The sequence below is a fragment of the Hemiscyllium ocellatum genome, chromosome 21, assembly GCF_020745735.1.
Source record: "Hemiscyllium ocellatum isolate sHemOce1 chromosome 21, sHemOce1.pat.X.cur, whole genome shotgun sequence".
In the NCBI taxonomy this organism is placed as follows: Eukaryota; Metazoa; Chordata; class Chondrichthyes; order Orectolobiformes; family Hemiscylliidae; genus Hemiscyllium; species Hemiscyllium ocellatum.
Genome location: NC_083421.1, coordinates 64,546,388 through 64,568,715, shown reverse-complemented (window position 1 = coordinate 64,568,715; position 22,328 = coordinate 64,546,388). Strand labels below are relative to the sequence as shown.

Sequence of the window (22,328 nt, the reverse complement as noted above, 5' to 3'; positions counted from 1 at the left end):
AAGTGTGAGATTTCCAAGTGCAGCAGTGTCCAACGCTTTGATGTGATTATACAGTTACACAACATATGCTGAACAATTCCAAGTATGCAAAGAACTGGTTGACAGTGTGGAACACCTTGTAGGAAGCTGCATATATTAATACACAGACCCTGTTCTTAGCAGGTGGAAAGAACATGCACACACTGTGCCTGTTTCAAGTCAACAAAGTAAGTGACCAGTATTCTCTGGTTACTTTCTCAGGGCAATCAAAAGTCAACCTGCTTGGTTAAAAGTTTAAACCAAGCCTGGCAATTAACAATCACCCTTAATTCGTGCACTCTCAATGGATGTGCTTCCACTCAATCAGAATCTACCTGCCATCCATGATGAAAGGCTTTGACAAAATATATTTTTTTAACCAGTAGTCATGTTGCTTACTATCAAAAGACTGATGATTTGTGGACCTGTACCCTCACGTTCCTTTATGTCTCTACTACCACTTTTAGACCCTTTTTTTCCCAAGAAGAATGGCTTATGGGAGTGTAGGATGTAATGTCTGCACTGGCCAAAGTAGTGGAATCCATCCTAATCCCCTGCCCAGCAAAATGTACCAACACTCCAGTAGGGTCTGACCAACTTTGGAACATTCAAGTTTCTAAAGGGCACTTGAATCGATACTTGTAGTCTTTTTTTGTTCCATGTAACACTTAATGCCTTCTGATGGATCTTGACTCATTCATAACCTTTAAAAAAGTCACAGCTAAGTTGCCACTCAGCCCATTTCTGATCACTCGTCTAGGAGTACTGAGCTCCTGAAGGCCAGGAATCTGCTATCCATGAGTTGGGAGCAGAGATTGCCAGTGATTTGAAAAGGAAATCATTGGGGTTTCCAAGTGAATAAATATGGAACAGATTCCAGCAGGGAAAAAAGGTATTGGCTGATTTGCCGTACGTGAACCTGATGAGTGAAATGGCCTCTGTCTATGCGGCAATGGCAGTGCAACCCACTGTGGTTCTGTAATTTCTTATTTTGGTGGTTTTAAATTTGATGGCCTTTTGATGCAAGTTATTTACTCGAACTATAAGAGATTTGGAGACTTTCAACAGCAAGTAGTTGTGAAGGCTTCTTGTGGGGCAGCGGTAGTGCAGTTGCCTCTGAGGTAGGAGGGACAGGCTTGAGTCCAGTTATTAGATTCCTCTACAGTGTGGAAACAGGCCCTTCGGCCCAACCAGACCACACCAACCCTCTGAAGACTAACCCATCCAGACCCATTCTCTGACTAATGCACCTCACACGATGGGCAATTTAGCTGGCCAGTTCACGCGATCTGCACAGCTTTGCACTGTGTGAGGAAACCGGACCACCCGGAGGAAACCCACACAGACACAGGGAGAGTGTGCAAACTCCACACAGTCACCTGAGGGTGGAATCGAACCCATGTGTCACAGTAGTGCTGACCATTGAGCCAACGTGCCACCTCTGAACATGTAGATGAGGAAAGTATTGATCAGTTGTTGGGGTTACCAGCTCTGTTGGTCCTGAACAGAGAACCACAATAACAGATATTTAACAATGAATTGCCTCTGCCTTTGTGTCACAGTCACATGTACCTCCCAGCTCAATGTGACCTCACTGCTGGTGACATTGCCCTCACCAAGATGGCAGAGGACGGTCACGTGGCTGAAAACACATGCCCTATTGGTTAGATGGGTATGATTGATATCCGACTGGGCCACACCAATTATCCAGATTATCCCACGTGAACGGCCTGACGACCAATCAGCGGCATCGGGAGGCGAACTTCCGGTGTCGGTCGAACCGCGGCCTGTGATGGACTTGAGTTGATTCGGATTCTTCATTTGTTTAGCGCCTGAGGTGAGAATAATAATAATCAAACAAAACCGCTCCTTACAAACATTGCGGGGTCTCCGACAGTGCGGCACTCCCTCAGCACTGACCCTCCGACAGTGCGGCGCTCCCTCAGCACTGACCCTCCGACAGTGCGGCGCTCCCTCAGCACTGACCCTCCGACAGTGCCCACTCCCTCAGCACTGACCCTCCGACAGTGCCCACTCCCTCAGCGCCGACCCTCCGACAGTGCGGCACTCCCTCAGCACTGACCCTCCGACAGTGCAGCACTCCCTCAGCACTGACCCTCCGACAGTGCCCACTCCCTCAGCACTGACCCTCCGACAGTGCGGCGCTCCCTCAGCACTGACCCTCCGACAGTGCCCACTCCCTCAGCACTGACCCTCCGACAGTGCCCACTCCCTCAGCACTGACCCTCCGACAGTGCGGCGCTCCCTCAGCACTGACCCTCCGACAGTGCGGCGCTCCCTCAGCACTGACCCTCCGACAGTGCGGCGCTCCCTCAGCACTGACCCTCCGACAGTGCGGCGCTCCCTCAGCACTGACCCTCCGACAGTGCGGCGCTCCCTCAGCACTGACCCTCCGACAGTGCGGCGCTCCCTCAGCACTGACCCTCCGACAGTGCGGCGCTCCCTCAGCACTGACCCTCCGACAGTGCGGCGCTCCCTCAGCACTGACCCTCCGACAGTGAGGCACTCCCTCAGCACTGACCCTCCGACAGTGCGGCGCTCCCTCAGCACTGACCCTCCGACAGTGCGGCACTCCCTCAGTGCTGAGAATATGCTGTTGACTGTAAATCACAGTAAAAAGTGAGGTCTGTAGATGCTGGAGATCAGAGCTGAAAATGTGTTGCTGGAAAAGCGCAGCAGGTCAGGCAGCATCCAAGGAACAGGAAATTCGACGTTTCGGGCCAGAGCCCTTCATCAGTCCCTACTGTCAGGATATTTAGAGACTAACATTTTTATTTTTTGTACTTTTGATGTGGAATGAAATGAGAAACAGTCTGTTTTTAAACTCCACTGATTGTTGATGACATTGCTGCAATGTTTGGTGGCAGATCCCAGCACTCCTCGTTGTACAGGAAATAACAAATGCTGGAGATCATCGCGGGTCCGACTGCATCCATGGAGAGAAAACAAGCTAACATTTCCAGTCTAAATAACTCTTTGTCAGCATCTCGAGTAATTTACTCCTCCTCCTCATTGTAAACTCTGATGATACTGCTGTGTTCATTCAAAAATGGAAGTACTACAGATGGGCTGGCATCAGGGGGTGTGAACACAGTGAGATTCTGCCAGCACCAAGTTGCTGGTCAATGGTGAGATGGCCACTTGTCAATGACAAAGCCTCCTGCCTACCAACAGCTATGTGATTGGCTGTTGCCTTTAACCAGCAGCTAAGAGGCTTTGCAAATTATGATTGAGTTGCTCAGTGCCTCCTGCTAGAAAGTTGAAAATGTTTAGAGCAGGATTTATGGGTCAACAGCGAATCCTGGCAAGAAGCATCAGTTTATTTGGCCTGTAAACAGCGATCATTGAGCTACCTTCCCAGATTTCCTTGTACCCCTGATACCAAGTCTTTTTTCTGTCTGCAACTCGCTTGGCTGAATGGCTGGTTTGCGATGCAGAGGTTCAATTCCTGCATTGGCTGGGATTACAATGAAAGACTGTCCTTCTCAAACTCATTCCCCCACTGAGGTGTGGTGACCCTCATGTTAAACTCACCGTGTTTCACTCTTTCTAATGAGAGAGCAACCGTATGGTCCTCTGGGATTATGGCAACTTTACTGTGTCTTTGTGTCGGTGAAGATTTACAAGTGGGTTCGTTACAATAGTGAAGTTATGTAAACAAAAACAGCAGTTATTACAGAAACTGAGCAGGTTTGGCAGCATCCATGGAGAGAAAACAGGGTTAATGTTTCAAGTTTGGTGACCCCTTCAATCCTTCAGAAATAACATGGTAAAGTGACTTGACGAAGTGGATGCTGAGAGTATGTTTGCCTTCATCAGGGAATTTACAACAAAGGGGTACGATTCAAAATGAATGACCCCTCATTTAAGATAGAGGTGAGAACCTTTCTTCCGAGGATCATTTAGTATTCAAGTTCTCTCCTACATTCCCTCTAATTTCTCTACCAATGTATGGATCCTAGCAGTGTCTGCTTGGCCACACACTTTAGAGGAAACATTGATTATTTCCCCATCAATCAGTGGTCAGCGATTTCACCTGAAGCTTTGTCTTAGTGATTTTTGATCTACAAAGCAAGTCGAAGGTTATGGGATGTCCAGGAAGGATATGGGGTTTGATGCATGAAAGAGTAAGCTTGAAGAGCTAAGCAGCTTTCTGTTAGTCATGTGTTCTTAACGTTCTCCTTGTCAGCACCTGAGATCCAGGCCTTGAACCTTGGCAGTTTAGTTCCGGTACGAGCAGGCGGCCTACATTTGTGCGCCTGCACTGAGGGCATGTTTCAAATGACGACAGAAGATTTTGAGCAAATTGTGATAACATTGCTTTGTGAATGTTTATATATCAATGCAGGATGTCACAGCAACGAACACTACCTCAGAGTAAAGAGCTTCTGCTCCAGTCCTACAACAAGAGACTGAAAGATGACATCAAATCTATTCTGGATAACTTCACAGAAATTGTTAAAAGTGCTCGGGTAAGTAGCATCAAGACAGGCCAGCCAGGCTTGCAGCACTGGTCTGAGCAAATGTTCTTAATTTCCTACAGTTTACCTTGAGAAGATCAAATTTCTCATGCCGAGTAGTGTTAAGTACTAAATCAACAGTCTTTGTATTTCAGTGACATTCTAAGTATAGAATATCTAGTACAGAAGCAGGCCATTCAGCCCATTAGCTCATCCCCAACTTTCCCACCACTCCCTCTACACGTTTTTTTTTAATGTTTCTTTTTCTGCAATTTCCTTTGAAGTGAATGCAGAGATTTGCTTCAACAACAGTTGTGACTGAGAGTTGAACACAGCATCACAGAATTGTTCTGATGCAGGGAGAGGTCACTCAGCCTATTGTGTCTGCATTGGCTCTGAGCATTTGACATAGTGCCAGTCTGATAGTCTGAGCCAGTCTATAAAACTAATTTTGTGATAATTTTAAAAATTTGCTTACCCTTCCTGTTTCCCTGACCTTTCAGACCAACCTCTGAACATTTAGCCCCATTGTAAACTTCTGTCATTCCAAACCCTTAAAACAGGCTCACTTCTAACCTTGTCTTTCCACGGGATAATAGACCATAGGACATAGGAGGAGAAATTAGAGGATTTGACCCATTGAGTCCACTCCACCATTTAATCATGACTGATAAGTTTCTTAACTACATTCTTCCACCATCTCCCTGTAATCTTTGATCCCCTTAACAATCAAGAACCTATCTATCTCTGTCTTAAATATACTCAATGACCTGACCCCCACAGCCTTCTGTGGCAGTGAACTCAATAGATTCCCTACTCTCTGGCTGAAGAAGTTTTTCCTCATTTCTGTTCTAAAAGGTCTTCCCTTTTACACCAAGCTTGTGCCCTTGGGTCCTAGTCGCTCCTGCTAATGGAAACATATTCCCAATGTCCACTCTATCCAGGCCTTTCAGTATTCTGTAAGATTAAATTGGATCCCCCCGATCCTTCTAAACCCATCAAATATAAACCCAGAGTCCTCAAATATTCCTCATGGCTAAGCCTTTTATTCCTGTGGCCCCGCTCCAGGGCCAGTACATCCTTCCTGAGATACGGAGCCCAAAATTGCCACAATGCTCTAAATGTGGTCTGATCTGAACTTTATAAAGCCTCAGAAGTACATCCCTGCTTTTATATTTCAGTTGTCTCAAAATAGAGGCCAACCTTGCATTTACCTTCCTAACCAACCTGCAAGTTAACCTTCAGAGAATCCTGAACTAAGACTCCCAAGACCCTATGCACTTCAGATTTCTGAATTTTCTCCCCATTAGAAAATAGTCTGTGCCCCTATTCTTCCTGCCAAAGTGCATGACCTTACACTTTGCCCACGTTGTATTCCACCTGCCACTTCTTTACCCGCTCTCCTAACCTGTCTAAAACCTTCTGCAGCCTCCTGCCTCCTTCCACCTATCTTTGTATCATCTGCAACCTGAGCCAGAATGCCTCATTTCCTTCATCTAGATCAATAATGTATAAAGTGAAAAGTTGCGGTCCCAATGCTGACCCTTGAGGAACACCACTTGTCAGCGGCTGCCTTCCTGAAAAGGACCCTTTTATCCCACTCACCGCATTCTGCCAGACCTCTATCCATGCTAGCACCTTGCCCCTAACACCATGGGCTCTTAAGTTACTCAGCCACTTCCTGTGCAGCACCTTGTCAAAGACCTTCGAGAAGTCCAAGTAGATAACATCCGTGGGCTCTCCTTGGCCTAACCTACTCATTACCTCCTCAAAGAATTCCTACAGACCTGTCAGGCATGATCTCCCCTTGATGAAACCATGCTGACTTGGCTGATTTTACCATGTACTTTCAAATATTCAGAAATCTCATTCTTCACAATGAACTCCAAACTCTTACCAATGACCATGGTCAGGATAATCGGTCTATAATTTCCTGTCTTTTGCCTCACTCCCTTCTTAAACAGGGGGACTACATTAGCAATTTTCCAGTCTTCTGGAACCCTCCCTAACTCCAGTGATTCTTGAAAGGTCGCTACTAAAGCCTTCACTATCTCTTCAGCTATCTCCTTCAGAACTCTGGAGTGTAGTCCATCTGGTCCAGGTGATTTATCCACTTTCAGACATTTCCGTTTCTCAAGCACCTTCTCCTTGATGAAGGCAACCGTACTCACCTCTGCCCTCCAACTCTCTTGAATGTTTGGGATATTACTCCTGTTTTCCCCCATGAAGACTGACACAAAGTATTGGTTCAGTTCCTCCCCCATTTCTTGTTCCCCGTTACTACTCCTACAGTGACATTTTTCAGCAGCTGACTGGCAACGTTTGCCTCTCTTGTACCCTTTATATGCCTAAAGGAACTCTTGCAATCTTTTTTCTTAGCTTGCCCTCATATTTAATCTTCTCCCTCCTTTTTTTCTGTTTTAGTTGTCCTCGGTTGGTCTGTGTTTGCCTCCCAATCCCCCGGCTTCCATTGCCCTTCGCCGCTTTACAGAGGAACCTCAACTATCCGAACGAGATGGGCAGGCACGATTTCGTTCAGATAATTGATTATTTGGTTAATTGATTTTCTCTGATCTGTGAAGTCTCCTCCCTGTTCAGGAGACTAGGCAGCAGCAGCACTGCATGCAAGACTCCTCCCCCACCCCCCAGTCTGCTCAACCCTGCCCACCCCTCAAACCTACCCACTCGCACCCTGCCCCCCCCACCCACCAAACCTGCCTCCAATCCCGTCCAACCTGATTTTCCCAGTCCACCAGCATATTGAAATCCCCCATGATCACTCTAACCTTGCCTTTCTTGTACACCTTTTCTATCTCCTGGTGTATCTTTTGTCCCACATCCTAACTACAGTTTGGAGGCCTGTACAAACTCCCATTATGGGCTCCCTTTACCTTCGCGGTTCCTTAATTCTACCCACACAGATTGTACATCATCTGACCCTATTGTCATTTCTTGCTATTGATTTAATTTACTTTCTTACTGGTAAGGCAACCCTATCCCATCTGCCAACCTGCCTGCCTTTTTGATAAGGTGTATATCCCTTGGATATTTAGTTCCCAATCCAGATCCCCTGCAGCCATTTAGCTCTAATATCTCAAACCTCCACATTGATTAGCTTAAACATTTCAACCTGTGCGTTCCATCCTTTCCCAGAGAAAAGTATTTCTCTGAGTGAGTCCTGAGCTTTGGATAGAACAATGTTTTAAGTCTTACACACACAGGTCTCAAATTATTGGGACCACAGCAAATATTCAAATGTTTTATCATTTTAATTTCTCCTGTTCTTGTGACAATCAGGAATTGAAGCCTTGACACGTTAAACCCTGGATTCCTGTGCAGTTTATTAGTCCCTTGCTCTGTTTGAGATGCGAATCACTCCTCATCTGATTGAATAGGGTATCAGATTTTTAAGAGATGAATGGCCTCCTGCTATTGCTGTACTTACTCCCCTTAGTACCATGATCCACACAATGATCAAACTGGGAGTCCAGCAGCCAGCTTGGAACTGTGTGTTAAAGCAATGGTCAGAGGCTTAATATAATGTTCCTAAGACACTGTGATAAGTGTTCACCGTAAGCTGAACCTTCAATCACAGGTTGAAGATGAGACGCAGGTATCCCGGGCGACACAGTGTGAACAAGATCACTATGAGATGCATGTGAGAGCAGCAAACATTGTAAGTATTGCATGGATCAAATGCATGCTGTTCAGTCTCTGTGTGACTTTTTTTAATCAAACTACCTTGGTGTGTTCTGTTTCATACATGTAAACTCTGGCTGGGGTACAGGTCTCACTCACATACTGACTATCCCTGGAGTTTGCATTCCACATGCACAGACTCTGGCTAGGGTAGGGATTCCACACGCACAGACTCTGGCTGGGGTAGGGACTCCACACGCACAGACTCTGGCCGGGGCAGGGATTCCACACGCACAGACTCTGGCTGGGGCAGGGACTCCACACGCACAGACTCTGGCTAGGGCAGGGACTCCACACGCACAGACTCTGGCTAGGGCAGGGATTCCACACGCACAGACTCTGGCTGGGGCAGGGACTCCACACGCACAGACTCTGGCTGGGGCAGGGACTCCACACGCACAGACTCTGGCTGGGGCAGGGACTCCACACGCACAGACTCTGGCTGGGGCAGGGACTCCACACGCACAGACTCTGGCTGGGGCAGGGACTCCACACGCACAGACTCTGGCTGGGGCAGGGACTCCACACGCACAGACTCTGGCTGGGGCAGGGACTCCACACGCACAGACTCTGGCTGGGGCAGGGACTCCACACGCACAGACTCTGGCTGGGGCAGGGACTCCACACGCACAGACTCTGGCTGGGGCAGGGACTCCACACGCACAGACTCTGGCTGGGGCCGGGATTCCACACGCACAGACTCTGGCTGGGGCAGGGATTCCACACGCACAGACTCTGGCTGGGGCAGGGACTCCACACGCACAGACTCTGGCTGGGGCAGGGACTCCACACGCACAGACTCTGGCTGGGGCAGGGACTCCACACGCACAGACTCTGGCTGGGGCAGGGACTCCACACGCACAGACTCTGGCTGGGGCAGGGACTCCACACGCACAGACTCTGGCTGGGGCAGGGACTCCACACGCACAGACTCTGGCTGGGGCAGGGACTCCACACGCACAGACTCTGGCCGGGGCAGGGACTCCACACGCACAGACTCTGGCCGGGATAGGGATTCCACACGCACAGACTCTGGCCGGGATAGGGATTCCACACGCACAGACTCTGGCTGGGGCAGGGACTCCACACGCACAGACTCTGGCTGGGGCAGGGATTCCACACGCACAGACTCTGGCTGGGATAGGGATTCCACAAGCACAGACTCTGGCTGGGATAGGGATTCCACACGCACAGACTCTGGCTGGGGCAGGGATTCCACACGCACAGACTCTGGCTGGGGCAGGGATTCCACACGCACAGACTCTGGCTGGGGCAGGGATTCCACACGCACAGACTCTGGCTGGGGCAGGGATTCCACACGCACAGACTCTGGCTGGGGCAGGGACTCCACACGCACAGACTCTGGCCGGGATAGGGATTCCACACGCACAGACTCTGGCCGGGATAGGGATTCCACACGCACAGACTCTGGCCGGGGTAGGGATTCCACACGCACAGACTCTGGCCGGGGCAGGGATTCCACACGCACAGACTCTGGCTGGGGCAGGGACTCCACACGCACAGACTCTGGCTGGGGCAGGGACTCCACACGCACAGACTCTGGCCGGGGCCGGGATTCCACACGCACAGACTCTGATTGGATTACAGATAACCCATTCATTCGCTTGTTGATTCATTCACTCGTTCATACATGCATACATGCGCATTCAATATGCACACACTGTGACTGGGGTATGGGTCCCAATTGGCACAGACTCTGGTGGGGGTCTCGGTATTACCAACAGTTTGGTGTGGCTGGAATTGATTGAGGAGATACAGGAGCCTCTGCATCTCGGACTCCAAGATGATATTTGAAGAGAAAACAGAGGTGTGACACCAAAGGGAAGCAGGTAAGTGAATGTCTGGTGAGTATTGTTGCTTGGTGACTGTGTGTAAATAACCAGAAGTTATGAAAAGATAACTGTGTTAGTTCTGTAATGAGTGGAGTGAATCTTCTCTGATCTTCTAATGCAGTTTTCCTTTCAAATAGAGACCACAACAATACACAGGACTCCAGATTTGTATCTGTAAGCTGCAATAAACATCCCAATATTTATATTTCACTTGTCCTGAAATAAACCTCAATATTCCATTTGCCTTCCTAATCACTTTCTGTACCTGCATAACGACTGTGTTTGATTAATGTTCCAGAGTTCCACAATCTCTCTCCATTTAAATGGTAACTGCTTTCTATGCTGTCAAATAAAGCAGATATTTGCATTTTCCAAATTCTTATAAAATTTTGCCCATTCTCTGAATGTATTTATATCCCTTTGCAGACTCTATGACCTCTTTACAATTTTCTTTCCTGCCTACTTTGGTAACATCAGCAAACATAGCTGTCATATTCATAGAATCCCTAGTGTAGAAAGAAGCCATTTGGCCCATCGAGTTCACACCGACCCTCCAAAGAGCATCCCACCCAGCCCCCACCTTATCTATTCCTGTAACCCTGCATTTCCCCTGGCTAATCCACCTAGCCTGAACGTGCCTGGACACTATAGAGCAATTCAGCATGGCCAATCCACCCTAACCTGCACAGCTTTGGACTGTGGGAGGAAACCGGAGCACCTGGAGGTAACTCCACACTGATGATCACCCTCACCCAAGTTATTGCTATAAAACATTGCATAAGCAGTGTGGGCCCAGCTCTGATCCCTGTGGCACTCCATTCCCTCCAGGTTCCCATCATGTTTGTGGTAATATGTTACTCTGTACATTAAATGCTGTTTATTTTGTGTAGTATTCTTTATCACACCTTCTCTCATGGCACAGTCCATGATTTTGCCTCATGTGTATCTGCTGCCCTGGTGTTAGGTGCGTGCTGGTGAGTCTTTGATGAAGCTGGTGTCAGACCTGAAACAGTTCTTGATCCTGAATGACTTTCCCTCGGTGAATGAAGCCATTAATCAGCGGAAGCAACAACTACGAAATCTGCAGGAAGAATGTGACAAGAAATTGATTACCCTGAGAGACGAGATTGCAGTCGATCTGTATGAGCTGGAAGAAGAATATTACTCCTCCAGGTACAAATAACACACAACTGTCCTCGGCACAGCCTCCAGAATGTTCCCTGAGCAAGCACAACAGAGTGCCTTTTACCACTGACATAACCACAATGTGAGCCAGCCTCATTCACTTACACTGTAACACACTCCTAATCTCTCACTAACCTCCTCAAACGGTAACAATTCTAATCCCACACTATAATACTCCTCAGTTCCATGGTATATAGGTGAGGCTGTACCTCTGTTGTTAAGCTGCTTCTTTTTACTTAATAGAAATGCGAGTCTTTCTCTTTTCATTGTGACATGGGTTGACTTTGGGCTCTAGTTGAGGCTGTTTAATACTCTTTCCAGCTCATCTTCAGTTGAGATTGATCCTGATCTACCAGACCCCAAATATTACATCAGGTGTTGGGAAGGATGGGGCTGGGCAGATGGTGGTTCCATTCATTTGTACCTCTTCCCTTCTTTACAGAACAAATTCCCAATTCCTGATTGTAAATCATTTTGGGGAACTGATGGAGTCTCCCCACCACGTGTCTATTGCCGTTGATTTAATTCATTCCTCACAAGTCAAACCCTAACATCCCAAAATGTCTCCAAGCAACTGTTTTTTTAAATGCAATCTGCACAATAGTACTCACCAATTAGCAAAACATGAAACATTCCCAGGCACTACACATTTCACTAAAACATCCTTAAGTGCAATTTGTGAAGCATCCCCCTGTGCTGCAGCATCTCCTGTTGGAATCTGCCCTTACTGCCATCTTATGTGTATCAGGGACTATAAAGGTGCTCCTTTAATGTTGAACCAAATAAGGTGTTTATAATTGGGCGATAGTGTCTGCTCAGCTTTTACTGCAGTAAGAATCTGAGAAATTTTACTCCATAAACTGGAATTTTATTGTAAAGAATCATTACCCAATTTAGTAAAGAGATTCTATTTATCTCAAATTTTATATTAGCTTTTCTACAACGTGATATTCATGCACATTATGAATGTACAAGCACCCTGTTTATCAGACTTTAAACTTCTCAAGTCTAATCTTCTGTGTCAGATTTGACGAGGAAACATTTTTCTATTTGTTTGAAGTAATATAACACTGGCCTTAATGATGCACAGTTCCTTCACATGAAGATAATAAGTTAAATGATGTATTGTGACTGACTGTGTTATTATTTATATGATAATCACTTCAACAACCATCAACATTTTCTCCAATATGCATTGAGTCTCTGCACTATAGTTCTTTTGAAGATGGAGGATGGCCCAGAATTGTCTAATTCAGAATCCCTTCCTTCCCTTCCCACTGCCAAGTATCTCTCATTATTTGTAATGATCCAACTCCTTCTGACTACCACATATTAATAAAGGGATCGTGAAGTAAGATGGCTTAAACATAGGAGACAGAGGGTAGTGGTGGAAGGATTCTTATCACATTGGAGGGTTGTGACTGGTGGTGTTCCACAAGGATCAGTGCTGGGGCCTCTGCTGCTAGTAGTCAACAGAAATGATTTGGAGGAAAATGTAGCTGGTCTAATTAGTAAGTTTACAGATGTCACACAGATTGATGGTCAGGTAGTGAGGAGAATTGTCAGAGGATACAGCAGGATATAGAATGGAGATAAGGAGGAACTTCTTCAGCCAGAGAGTGGTGAATCTATGGAATTCACTGCCACAGAAGGCTGTGGAAACCAAGTCATTGATTATAGTAAAGACTGAGATAGATAGATAGATAGATAGATAGATAGATAGATTCTTGAGTATCAAGGGAGAAAGCGGACAAATGGGGTTGAGAAATTTGTCAGCCATGATTCACGGTGGAGCAGACTCAATGGGCCGAATGGCCTAATTTCTGCTCCTATGTCTTATGGTCTTATGGCCTAACTTTAGAATTGTACACAATTTCCAAGTAGGCCATGCTTAGAAATTGTGTACAATTCTGGTCACCACACGACACTTCAGGATGGAGGGGTGAATTACTAGGGGGTAACGGTCAAGGTGCAGGGCAGGAAGTTTAAAAGAGAAGTGTGAGGGAGGTTTTTCTCACAAAGGGTGGGGAGTGCCTGGAATGTGCTGCCAGAGGAGGGGGTGGAAGCAGACACAATCGTGCTGCCAGAGGAGGGGGTGGAAGCAGACACAATCGCAGCATTCAAGAATCACCTGGAAGCGTGAATAGGAAAACAGAGGAATAGAGATCGTGTAACTGAAGACAGTTTTAGTCAAAATGAGTACCAAAGGGCCTGTTCTGGTACTGTATTGCTCTTTCTTCTAATAGCTTTTCCCTATGTTAAGGGAGTCTAAAACTAGATGGCATGGGTTTAAGGTGAGAGGGGAGAGATACAAAACGGACCAGATGAGCACTGGTTCACACAGGGTGGTAAGTGTGTGGAACGGGCTGTCAGAGGTAGTGCTGGAAGCGAGTACGATTTCATCATTTAAGGAACATTTAGACAGGTACGTGAAGCGGCTAGGTATGGAGGGACATGGACCAAACATAAATGGGACTAGGTTAATTGTGAAAACTGGGCAGCATGGGTGGGTTAGACCGAAGGGCCTGTTTCCATGCTGGTGACCTCAATGACTTTATCACATCCCATAATATTAGCACTGTAACTTATGAAGTTGCTATTGCCTGCAATAGGTCAAGGTAATTAGGCAGAGCCAACATCATTTGGTCAAAGGGAAATCACGTTTAATTAATGGAACTCTTTTTAACAAGTCACCTATACAGTGGGTAAAGTGAATCCAATAGCAATGTTGTGCTGAGGTTTACTGAAAGCATTTGATAAGGTGCCACATCAAAGACTGTTCCAGAAAATAGAAGCTCATGTTGTGGATGGTAATAAAATGGAAAGGAAGGTTGAAGCTTGACTGACTGGCCTCTTCTCTTTCGTTTATATAAACGATTTGGATAAAGAGACAGAAGGTTTGGTAGTTAAATTTACTGACGATGCAAAGATAGGAAAGTGAGTTGTGAAGAGGACAAAGGGATATAAGTAGGTTAAGTGAGTGGGTAAAGATCTGGCAGATAGAGTGCAATATGGGAAAGTATGAGATTATACATTTTGGTAGAAATAATAAAACGGAACATATCATCTAAGAAAGGTTGCAGAGTCATAGGATGCAGAGGGGTGTGGGTGTCCAAGTGCAGAATCACAGCAGGTTAGTGTGTAAGCACAGCAAGTAATCTGGAAAGCTAATCAAATGCTGTGTTTTACAGCGAGGGGAACTGAAAACAAGAGGAGGGAGCTTATGCTTCAGTTGTGAGGACAAAGGTTAGACAATATCAGGAGTATTGTGTGTAACACTGGTCACTGCCCTTAAGAACGGATGTTAATGTGTTGGAAGCAATTCAGAGTTAAGGTTTACTAGGCTTTCCAGGTATTTCCTGATGAAGGGCTCCTGCCCGAAACGTTGATTTTCCTGCTCATCAGATGCTGCCTGACCTGCTGTGCCTTTCCAGCACCTCTCTAATCTTTGCCAGGCTTTTGCCTGGAATGAGCAGCTTGCCTTCCAAGAAAAGATTAGACAGGCTCGGCCTCTATCCTTTAGAGTTTGGAAGAGTCAAAAGTGACTTATTTGGAATTTATAAGATCCTGAGGGGACTTGACTGGGTAGATGTGGAAAGGGCGTTTCCTATTGTGGGAGAATCTAGAAATGGGGTTATAGCTTAAAAACAAGGAGTTGCCCATTTAAAACAGGAGGAAACTTTTCTGAGATTGAGAATATTTGGAATTCCCTGAAGGGCAACGAGTGCAGAATCTTTAAGTCAGATTAGATTCTGGATTATCAAGGGAATGAACGATAATCAGGAGGAATGCAGAGTCGAGGTTAAAATCAGATCAACCATGAGCTTAATGGCAGCGCAGGCTTAAAGGGCTGAATGGCCTACTCGTTCCTTGTTTATACACACATCATGTCATGTTTCAGTGTTACCTTTCATAAATATATCAGTCTAAATTAACTGTACATGCCAGGATATTCTCCACACATCCTGTAATAATCTGTTGTGTTATATATACATCTCATAATATTCCCCTTTAGTATGTTCACTGTACATTTCTGCAATTGTCCGTGTGTAGCTTGTAATATCATTCTCTACAGTTTAAGGTCTTATCACAGTCCCAAATGTTCAGTGAGTAACTTTGCTTCATTGGGAATCAAAGAGTAACTGTGTGCCTCTGCTGAAGCCTCTGTTCTGGGCCACTGGGTTCAGGATCAGTTTGCAACCACTAGATTATGGAGAGGCCAGGTTCCAACCTGAGTTGAGTTCACGGGTTCCACTGTGGCTGCATCAGAAACTAAAAACTACGCCGTGTGCCTGAGCTAGTGAGGGAAATGGGCTAGGAGGAGAGGAGCCCAGCCAGAGCTCCCATTCCTGATCAGCTTTTAGATTAGATTAGATTCCCTACAGTGTGGAAACAGGCCATTTGGTCCAACAAGTCCTGATGCTCTGAAGAGCAACCCACCCAGACCCATTCCCCCACCCTATATTTACCCCTTACTATGGGCAATTTAACATGACCAAATCACGTAACCTGCAGATCTTTGGATTGTGGGAGGAAACCGGAGCACCCAGAGGAAACCTATGCAATACCCTGGGGGGAATGTCTGTGTGGAGTTTGCACAGTCACCCGAGGTGGGAATCGAACCCATGTCACTGGTGCTGTGAAGCAGCAGTGCTAACCACTGAACCATCGTGTTGCCCCAGTTTTAGTGAATCCTCCCACGTGCACACTCATGTCCACAATTTAGCAACAATCAGGTTGGGTTTAGCTGTGATACCACACAGTCAAATAGTTATGACAGAAACACGCACATTGACATGGAGAGGTGAGAATGCAGAACTGCCACTGGCTTTCACTGATGCATCATCGTCAGAGAATCCCAAACTGTATCCATCCCACGCCCCTAACCCCTTTCAGCCAAATGAGCCATTTCAAATCAATGTGACCACCTCCTTCATGTGTAATTGAATCCATTTCTGTTAAATGCATGCTTTAATCTAAAAAGGTGTTGTCACTCAATCTCCCACCCAGAGCTACAATGATTGAGTGTGGACTAAAACTGCGATCTGTTTTTACTTATTGAGCCTTGCAATAGTGAGTGTTTCATTTAATAATTGTCATTGTGCCTTGTTCACTGTTCCCAACATTTTCAAGATGAAATTTGTTTTTATATCTGTACTTATGTTTATTTTTGCTTTAAGATTTATATATAAATTTAAAAACCGCATCCTTCATTCGATTAAACATTCCAGTCTCTCACTTTAACGAGTCAGCATTTTAAATACTTCCTAAATAAAAGTCAAAACATATAATCACCAATCTCTGTCTTTCTGTTTCACATCAACTCATTGGCATTCCTCAGCTTTGCACCTGCTATTTGCTTCTGCTGCCTTTCAAACACTAGCCATTTATCAATTAAATTAAAATATCCTTTTAATCACAGACCAGATCCTTGGAAGATTTCAGTCAGCGAAAACACTGCCTGGAGTGTAACCAAGCTGAGCAGACCAGCTCCTGTCCTCCGGCTGTGCTGGGTTGGGGGATCGTTACTAGGAAGAAGAAGAGGGTCATGAGTATTGACACTTGTTGATTTCAGGGTTAGAGTTACAAATACTGACCAATTTCTGGTGGTTATCAGTCAGATGTGTGATCCTTCTTAGTTATCACCACTGTACCTACCTTGGGAGTATTTGGGGACAGTGTCGAGGAAAGGTTAAAAGAGTAGAGGGAACTTTATTCTATATCTAACGCTATTGTCTCTGATATGGGAGTGTTGGGGACAATTTAGAGAGAGGTTAACTTACTGTTAAGAGTAGAGGGAGCTGTATCTAATGCTGTGCTGTACCTGTCCTGAGTGTGTTTGGGGATAGTCAATAGGGAGCATTACTCTTTATCTAACCGCATACTGTCCTTATCCTGGGAGTGTTTGATAGGAACAGTGTGGAGGGAGCTTTACTTTCTGTTGAAAAGAATAGAGGGAGTTTTACTCTGTATCTAACCCTGTACTGGCCTTGTGCTGAGAGTATTTCATTGCAGTGTATAGGGAACTTAGGAATCATATGAAGCAATGCTGTACCTGTCCTGGGAATTTTCATTTGGCCTGTATTGTTGTATGGCTCATTTTCTAAAGCAAATCCACATTCAACAACAAATTGCATTTATATTGTGCCTTTTATGTAATAAAACAGCCAAAAGTGTTTTGCAGGATTGTTACAAATCAAGTTTGACACTGAGCCACATGGTTCTACATCTCCTGGTCTTTCACAGCAATATTAGGTCTGTTCATAAAAAGCCCAGTCAAAAAGAGAAATTTTAGGAGTAACATGTCGGGACAGGAGGTACAGAGCAGTTCAAGCAGAGAATTCTAGAACTGAGTGTCTATAAATCAGAAAGCCCAGCTGATTGAACTGAGGACTTCAGAATTATTGGAGGGTTCTGGGTCCAAATGGGGTATTTGGGATGAGTTTGAGACCATGGAGAGAGTTGAAAACCCAAGTGTGAGTATTTGAATAAAGGCATTACTTATTAGTTGTTTTGAGAGGTAACAATACAGGGTAGGTAAAGGGAACCCAATAATAAATACTTGGATTTCCAGGTGGCATTTGATAAGGCTTTTCTTGAGTCCATGGTGTTCCGGGTAGTATATTGGTATGAATAGGGAATTGGCTCATGGGCAGGAAGAAGCGAGTGGGAATAAGGGGATCCTCAGGTTGGCAACCAGTGATTAGTGGATTCCACAGGGATCAGTGCTGGGGCTACAGCTGTTTACAATATATGTTAATGACTTGGGGAAGGATGGGAATCTACTGTAGCCAAGTTTGCAAACAAGCTTTTTTTTAAAAAAGGCTGCAAGTGAATTACAAGAATATTACAAACTGTTGGCAGAGATATATTGACAAGTAATTGGGCAAAATGTTGGCAAATGGAGATTAATTCGGGCAGATGTGAAGTTGTATATTTTGGGAGACTAAAGAACACATTATTATTTAAATGGGGAAAAAACTGTAGAAAGCTGCAACACAGGGATTTGGGGCAGGGAATTGTACACAAAACACAGCAAGCAAACACACGAGTAGCAGTAATCAGGAAGCATCATGGAGTGTTGGGGGTTGGAGTATAAGAGTAGGGAAGTCTTACTACAACTGTACAAGGCTCTGGGGAGACCACATCTGGAGTACTGTCAGCAGTTTTAGTCCTTTATTTAAGAAAAGATGTCATTTCATTGGAGGGGGCAGAGACAATTCACTTGGATGAGAGAGAATCTGGATGTAGGTTTTCTCGCTAAGCTGGAAGGTTTGTTTTCAGATGTTTCATCACCATACTAGGTAACATCTTCAGTCTGCTTCCAAATGAAGCACTGGTGGTGTAGCCTGCTTTCTAGTTATATATTTGAGTTTCCTTGGGTTGGTGATGTAATTTCCTGAGGTGACAACATTTCCTATGGTGATGTCATTTCTTGTTCTTTTTCTCGGAGGTGGTAAATGGGAGCCAAGTCAGTGTGTTTGTTGATAGAGTTCCAGTTGGAATGCCATGCTTCTAGGAATTCTCGTGCATGTCTCTGTTTGGCTTGTCCTAGGAGTTGTCCCAACTGGAACTCTTATCAGCAAACACATTGATTTGGCTCCCATTTACCAACCCCGAGAAAAAGAACAAAAAATGACATCACCATAGGAAATGTTCACAGGAAATGACATCACCAACCCACAGAAGCTCCTACATATCACTAGAAAGCGGGCTACACCACCAGTGCTTCATTCGGAGGTTCAATGAGCAAATCTACATCCAGAACCTCAACCTGAGCTACAAATCTTCTCAAAACTCATTAATAGAGAGAGAGAGTATCTTAAAAACAATGGTTGAACAAATTGAGACTCTACTGACTGGAGTTTAGAAGAATGAGTGTTGTTCTCATTGAAACAAATAGGTATCTTAAGGGGTTATCCAGGGTCAATGCTGAAAGGATGTTTCCCTTCATGGGCGAGTCTGGACCAGAGGGTACAGTCTCAGAATAAAAAGGCATCAATTTAAGATTGAGATGAGGAGGGATTTTTTTTCTCTGATGGTTGTGTGTCTGTGGAACTCCTTACCACAGAGAGCTATAGGGACAGATTACTTGTGGATATTTAACTCTAAGATAGATTTTTGATCATTTAGGGAATTATGGGTTATGGAGAAAGGGCAAGACAGTGGAGGGTGAGTGCTAAGGGAGAGGCCATGCTGTCAGAGGGTCCACACGGACTAGAGCAATTAAGCTGAGGCCACATCTGACCTGTCAGGTGGTGTAAAAAATCCAAAGGTTTTACAGAGAAGTGGAACTCAAGCAATCTCCCCAGTGTTCCTGGGATGATAGTTAGCCATTAACTTGTCACTCAGACTGCTGATCTGGTCATTATCACATTGCTCATTGTGGGATCTTGCTGTGCACTCATTGGCTGTGAAGCATTTTATTAAAGGCACCATAAAATGCCAGCACACCTTTCTTTGTCACTAACAGCCTTGATGTTTTGTTGTACTCTTGACTTGTTCTTGCATCCTTTCCCCTTCTTTCTTAATACCATGTTTTTTCCTGGCCAAGCTACAGCCTGTGGGATGGTGCTGACCTCCCACTTTGTGAAGCATACCGGAGAGGGGAGGAGGAGGAGGAAGAGGAAGAGGAGGAGGAGGGGGTGGTCACACCCGAAGAGGAGATGGTGACGGAGATGGCCGGGTCTGCGTCAACAGTTGCAGGAGAGTCTAATGGCAGAGTGGCTCTGAGCAATGCCACCACCCAACCACAGGTGAACGGACACAGCTCAGGGAGCACTGATCCCGTTTGAGGACAGTGTGGGTGGGGAGGGGAGTAGCAGCAGACAGAGGCTGGTCAGGAAATGAACAGCACACTGTCCAGTCCTAACTGTATCTCCTCCCTTCATGATGGGTCAGCTCAGGACCTCAGATACACTGGAATAATCAGACACCACAACAATATAACTTCACACACTGCTTGACCCGATCTATACTAGTTGTGTTTGACAGGAATTGTGGAAAATTTAAAGGAAATGGCATCTTACAGGTGTACAGTGCCCAAACTAGACTGACCCACCAACATCTGATGAAGCCTGTTGTCTCCATATATGGTTGTATGGGTGAGGTGGCAGGAAGTGGTGAAATGAACCCATCGACCGGTTTCACTCTCTGCATCTCCTGGCACTGGGAGACCCCCATCCAGCCATCCAGCACACATTTTCAACTTTGTTTTTGAAAAGTATTTTTTAGCTTGCAATCTAGTTCGACATCAATTTCCCTTGTTGACTGAGCATGTGTTGTATGAATGGGAGGGGTCTGTCTAATATAGACAAGGGGTAAAGGTGAAAGAGGGTTTCTCTCGGAGGTGAACTATTTAAATGAGAGAATGCTAGGCAAGTAGTAAGTTCTAGAAATAGATGGACATTACAATGAACTGTGTAGCACTAACCAACCTCATTGTAAACCAGAACAGTATTAAATGACATGGCCTGACCTTGTCAGATTAGCAGAACATTTTTTTAAAGCAACAGGAAGTTTTAGTTTGACACGGTAACAGGAATTGTACATACTAAGTCGCATTCTGTAAGGCTTGAATTTGTTAGTAAACTTAAATCTGACACGTTTGTCTGTTTTGTTTTCTGTCAGTTGTTGGAGTGGTATTGCAATGTTGATGATTGTGAATTTTGAGTGGGTTTAATTTATGTAACCCAGTCGAAGATGTAACAAAGCTGCCACAGTCTGAAAAAAGCAACACTTCAGTCCAGAGGCTGTTGCTAGACAATGAGCAGCAACGATTGCTATTAAGTTGTAAAATCCACCTCTTAATCTCTTAAAAGCCTTCAGCAGATTCTTTCTTCCAAAGTTACCTGCCTTTCCAAATGAGAGCAAAAAATCTCTGACTTTCTGACTTGGTGTTTTTTAAAAGATCACACAAGAAAGCATCACATCATGTTCTAAACGGTCCGCTGCCAATTCCACAGGACTGTCCTGTTTCTGGACAGTGGGAACCTTGGAATCTAGCAAATAAGGGCAGCTTGAGAATTTTAGTTCAGTTTTGAAAAGGCCTGGGACTATAAATCTGGCATCAGTAAACGTGGACAAAGGGGTGGAAGGTATAGTTGCTTAATTTCCCAAAGAGACAAAGGTAAGTAGGAAATGAAGTTATGAGAAGGTCATATGAGGCTGCAAACAGCTATAGATGTTAGGGCGGCACGGTGGCACAGTGGTTAGCACTGCTGCCTCACAGCGCCAGGGACCTGGGTTCAATTCCCGCCTCAGGCGACTGACTGTGTGGAGTTTGCACATTCTCCCCGTGTCTGCGTGGGTTTCCTCCGGGTGCTCCGGTTTCCTCCCACAGTCCAAAGATGTGCGGGTCAGGTGAATTGGCCATGCTAAATTGCCCGTAGTGTTAGGTAAGGGGTATGGGTGGGTTGCGCTTCGGCGGGTCGGTGTGGACTTGTTGGGCCGAAGGGCCTGTTTCCACACTGTAGGGAATCTAATCGAATCTAATCGAATGTGAGTATGTAAACAAATCACAGATGGAGTATAATGTGGGAAAATGTGAATGTGTCCACTTTTGCAGGAATAAGTGATAATGACGATTTAAATGGAGATGGGTTGCATAATTTTGAGTATCTGGTTCCCTGGTACACAAATCACAAAGTTAATATGGAGGAACAGCAAGTGATTAGGAAGACAAAATGGAGTGTTGTCATTTATTGCGAGAGGAATGGGGGAAATATGTAGGAAGATTTTACTGGTGGTGTTTAGGGCATTGTTGAGACCACCTCTAGAGGGACTGTATTGATGTGTGTGATGGAGGAGATAGGTAATGAGGAAAGGTTGGATAGAGTGGGTCTGAAACCACCGTATTGTAGATTAGAAGAACAAGAAGTGAACTTACTAAGACCGATAAGATCCTGAGGGGACTTGAAAATGGATACTGAAAGTATGGTGTCCTGAGTGAGACAGGGACACAGTTTAACATCAAGGTGTCTCCCATTAAAGACAAGTGAGAATTTCCTGCTGTGAGGATCATTCCCCATGGGACTGATGGCATCTTTGAGTATTTTCAAGACTGAGGAAGGTGGATTCCTTGCTAATGAAA

The 22,328-nt window shown here is 45.3% G+C and overlaps 1 protein-coding gene across 3 annotated transcripts; it reads left to right on the top strand.

Moving 5' to 3' along the window:
• Positions 1-1,769: 1,769 nt before the first annotated feature.
• Positions 1,770-20,805, top strand: med22 (mediator complex subunit 22). 3 transcript variants are annotated; one of them, XM_060841651.1, is made up of 5 exons: positions 1,770-1,855; positions 4,388-4,511; positions 8,095-8,175; positions 11,016-11,224; positions 19,797-20,805. In XM_060841651.1, exons 2-5 carry the CDS (start codon positions 4,389-4,391, stop codon positions 20,029-20,031), a joined length of 648 nt encoding a protein of 215 aa, XP_060697634.1. In that variant the 5' UTR covers positions 1,770-1,855; position 4,388; the 3' UTR covers positions 20,032-20,805. The 3 variants fall into 3 exon arrangements, with proteins under 3 accessions (XP_060697634.1, XP_060697633.1, XP_060697635.1); XM_060841650.1 differs by having other exon boundaries at positions 19,791-20,805; XM_060841652.1 differs by lacking the exon at positions 19,797-20,805 and having other exon boundaries at positions 11,016-16,463.
• Positions 20,806-22,328: the final 1,523 nt, after the last annotated feature.

Coding starts and splice junctions, on each gene's coding strand:
- med22 (XM_060841650.1), top strand. CDS start 4,389: ATGTCACAGCAACGAACACTACCTCAGAGTAAAGAGCTTCTGCTCCAG. Junction 8,176..11,015: donor ATGTGAGAGCAGCAAACATT/GTAAGTATTGCA, acceptor CCCTGGTGTTAG/GTGCGTGCTGGTGAGTCTTT. Junction 11,225..19,790: donor GAAGAATATTACTCCTCCAG/GTACAAATAACA, acceptor TTCCTGGCCAAG/CTACAGCCTGTGGGATGGTG.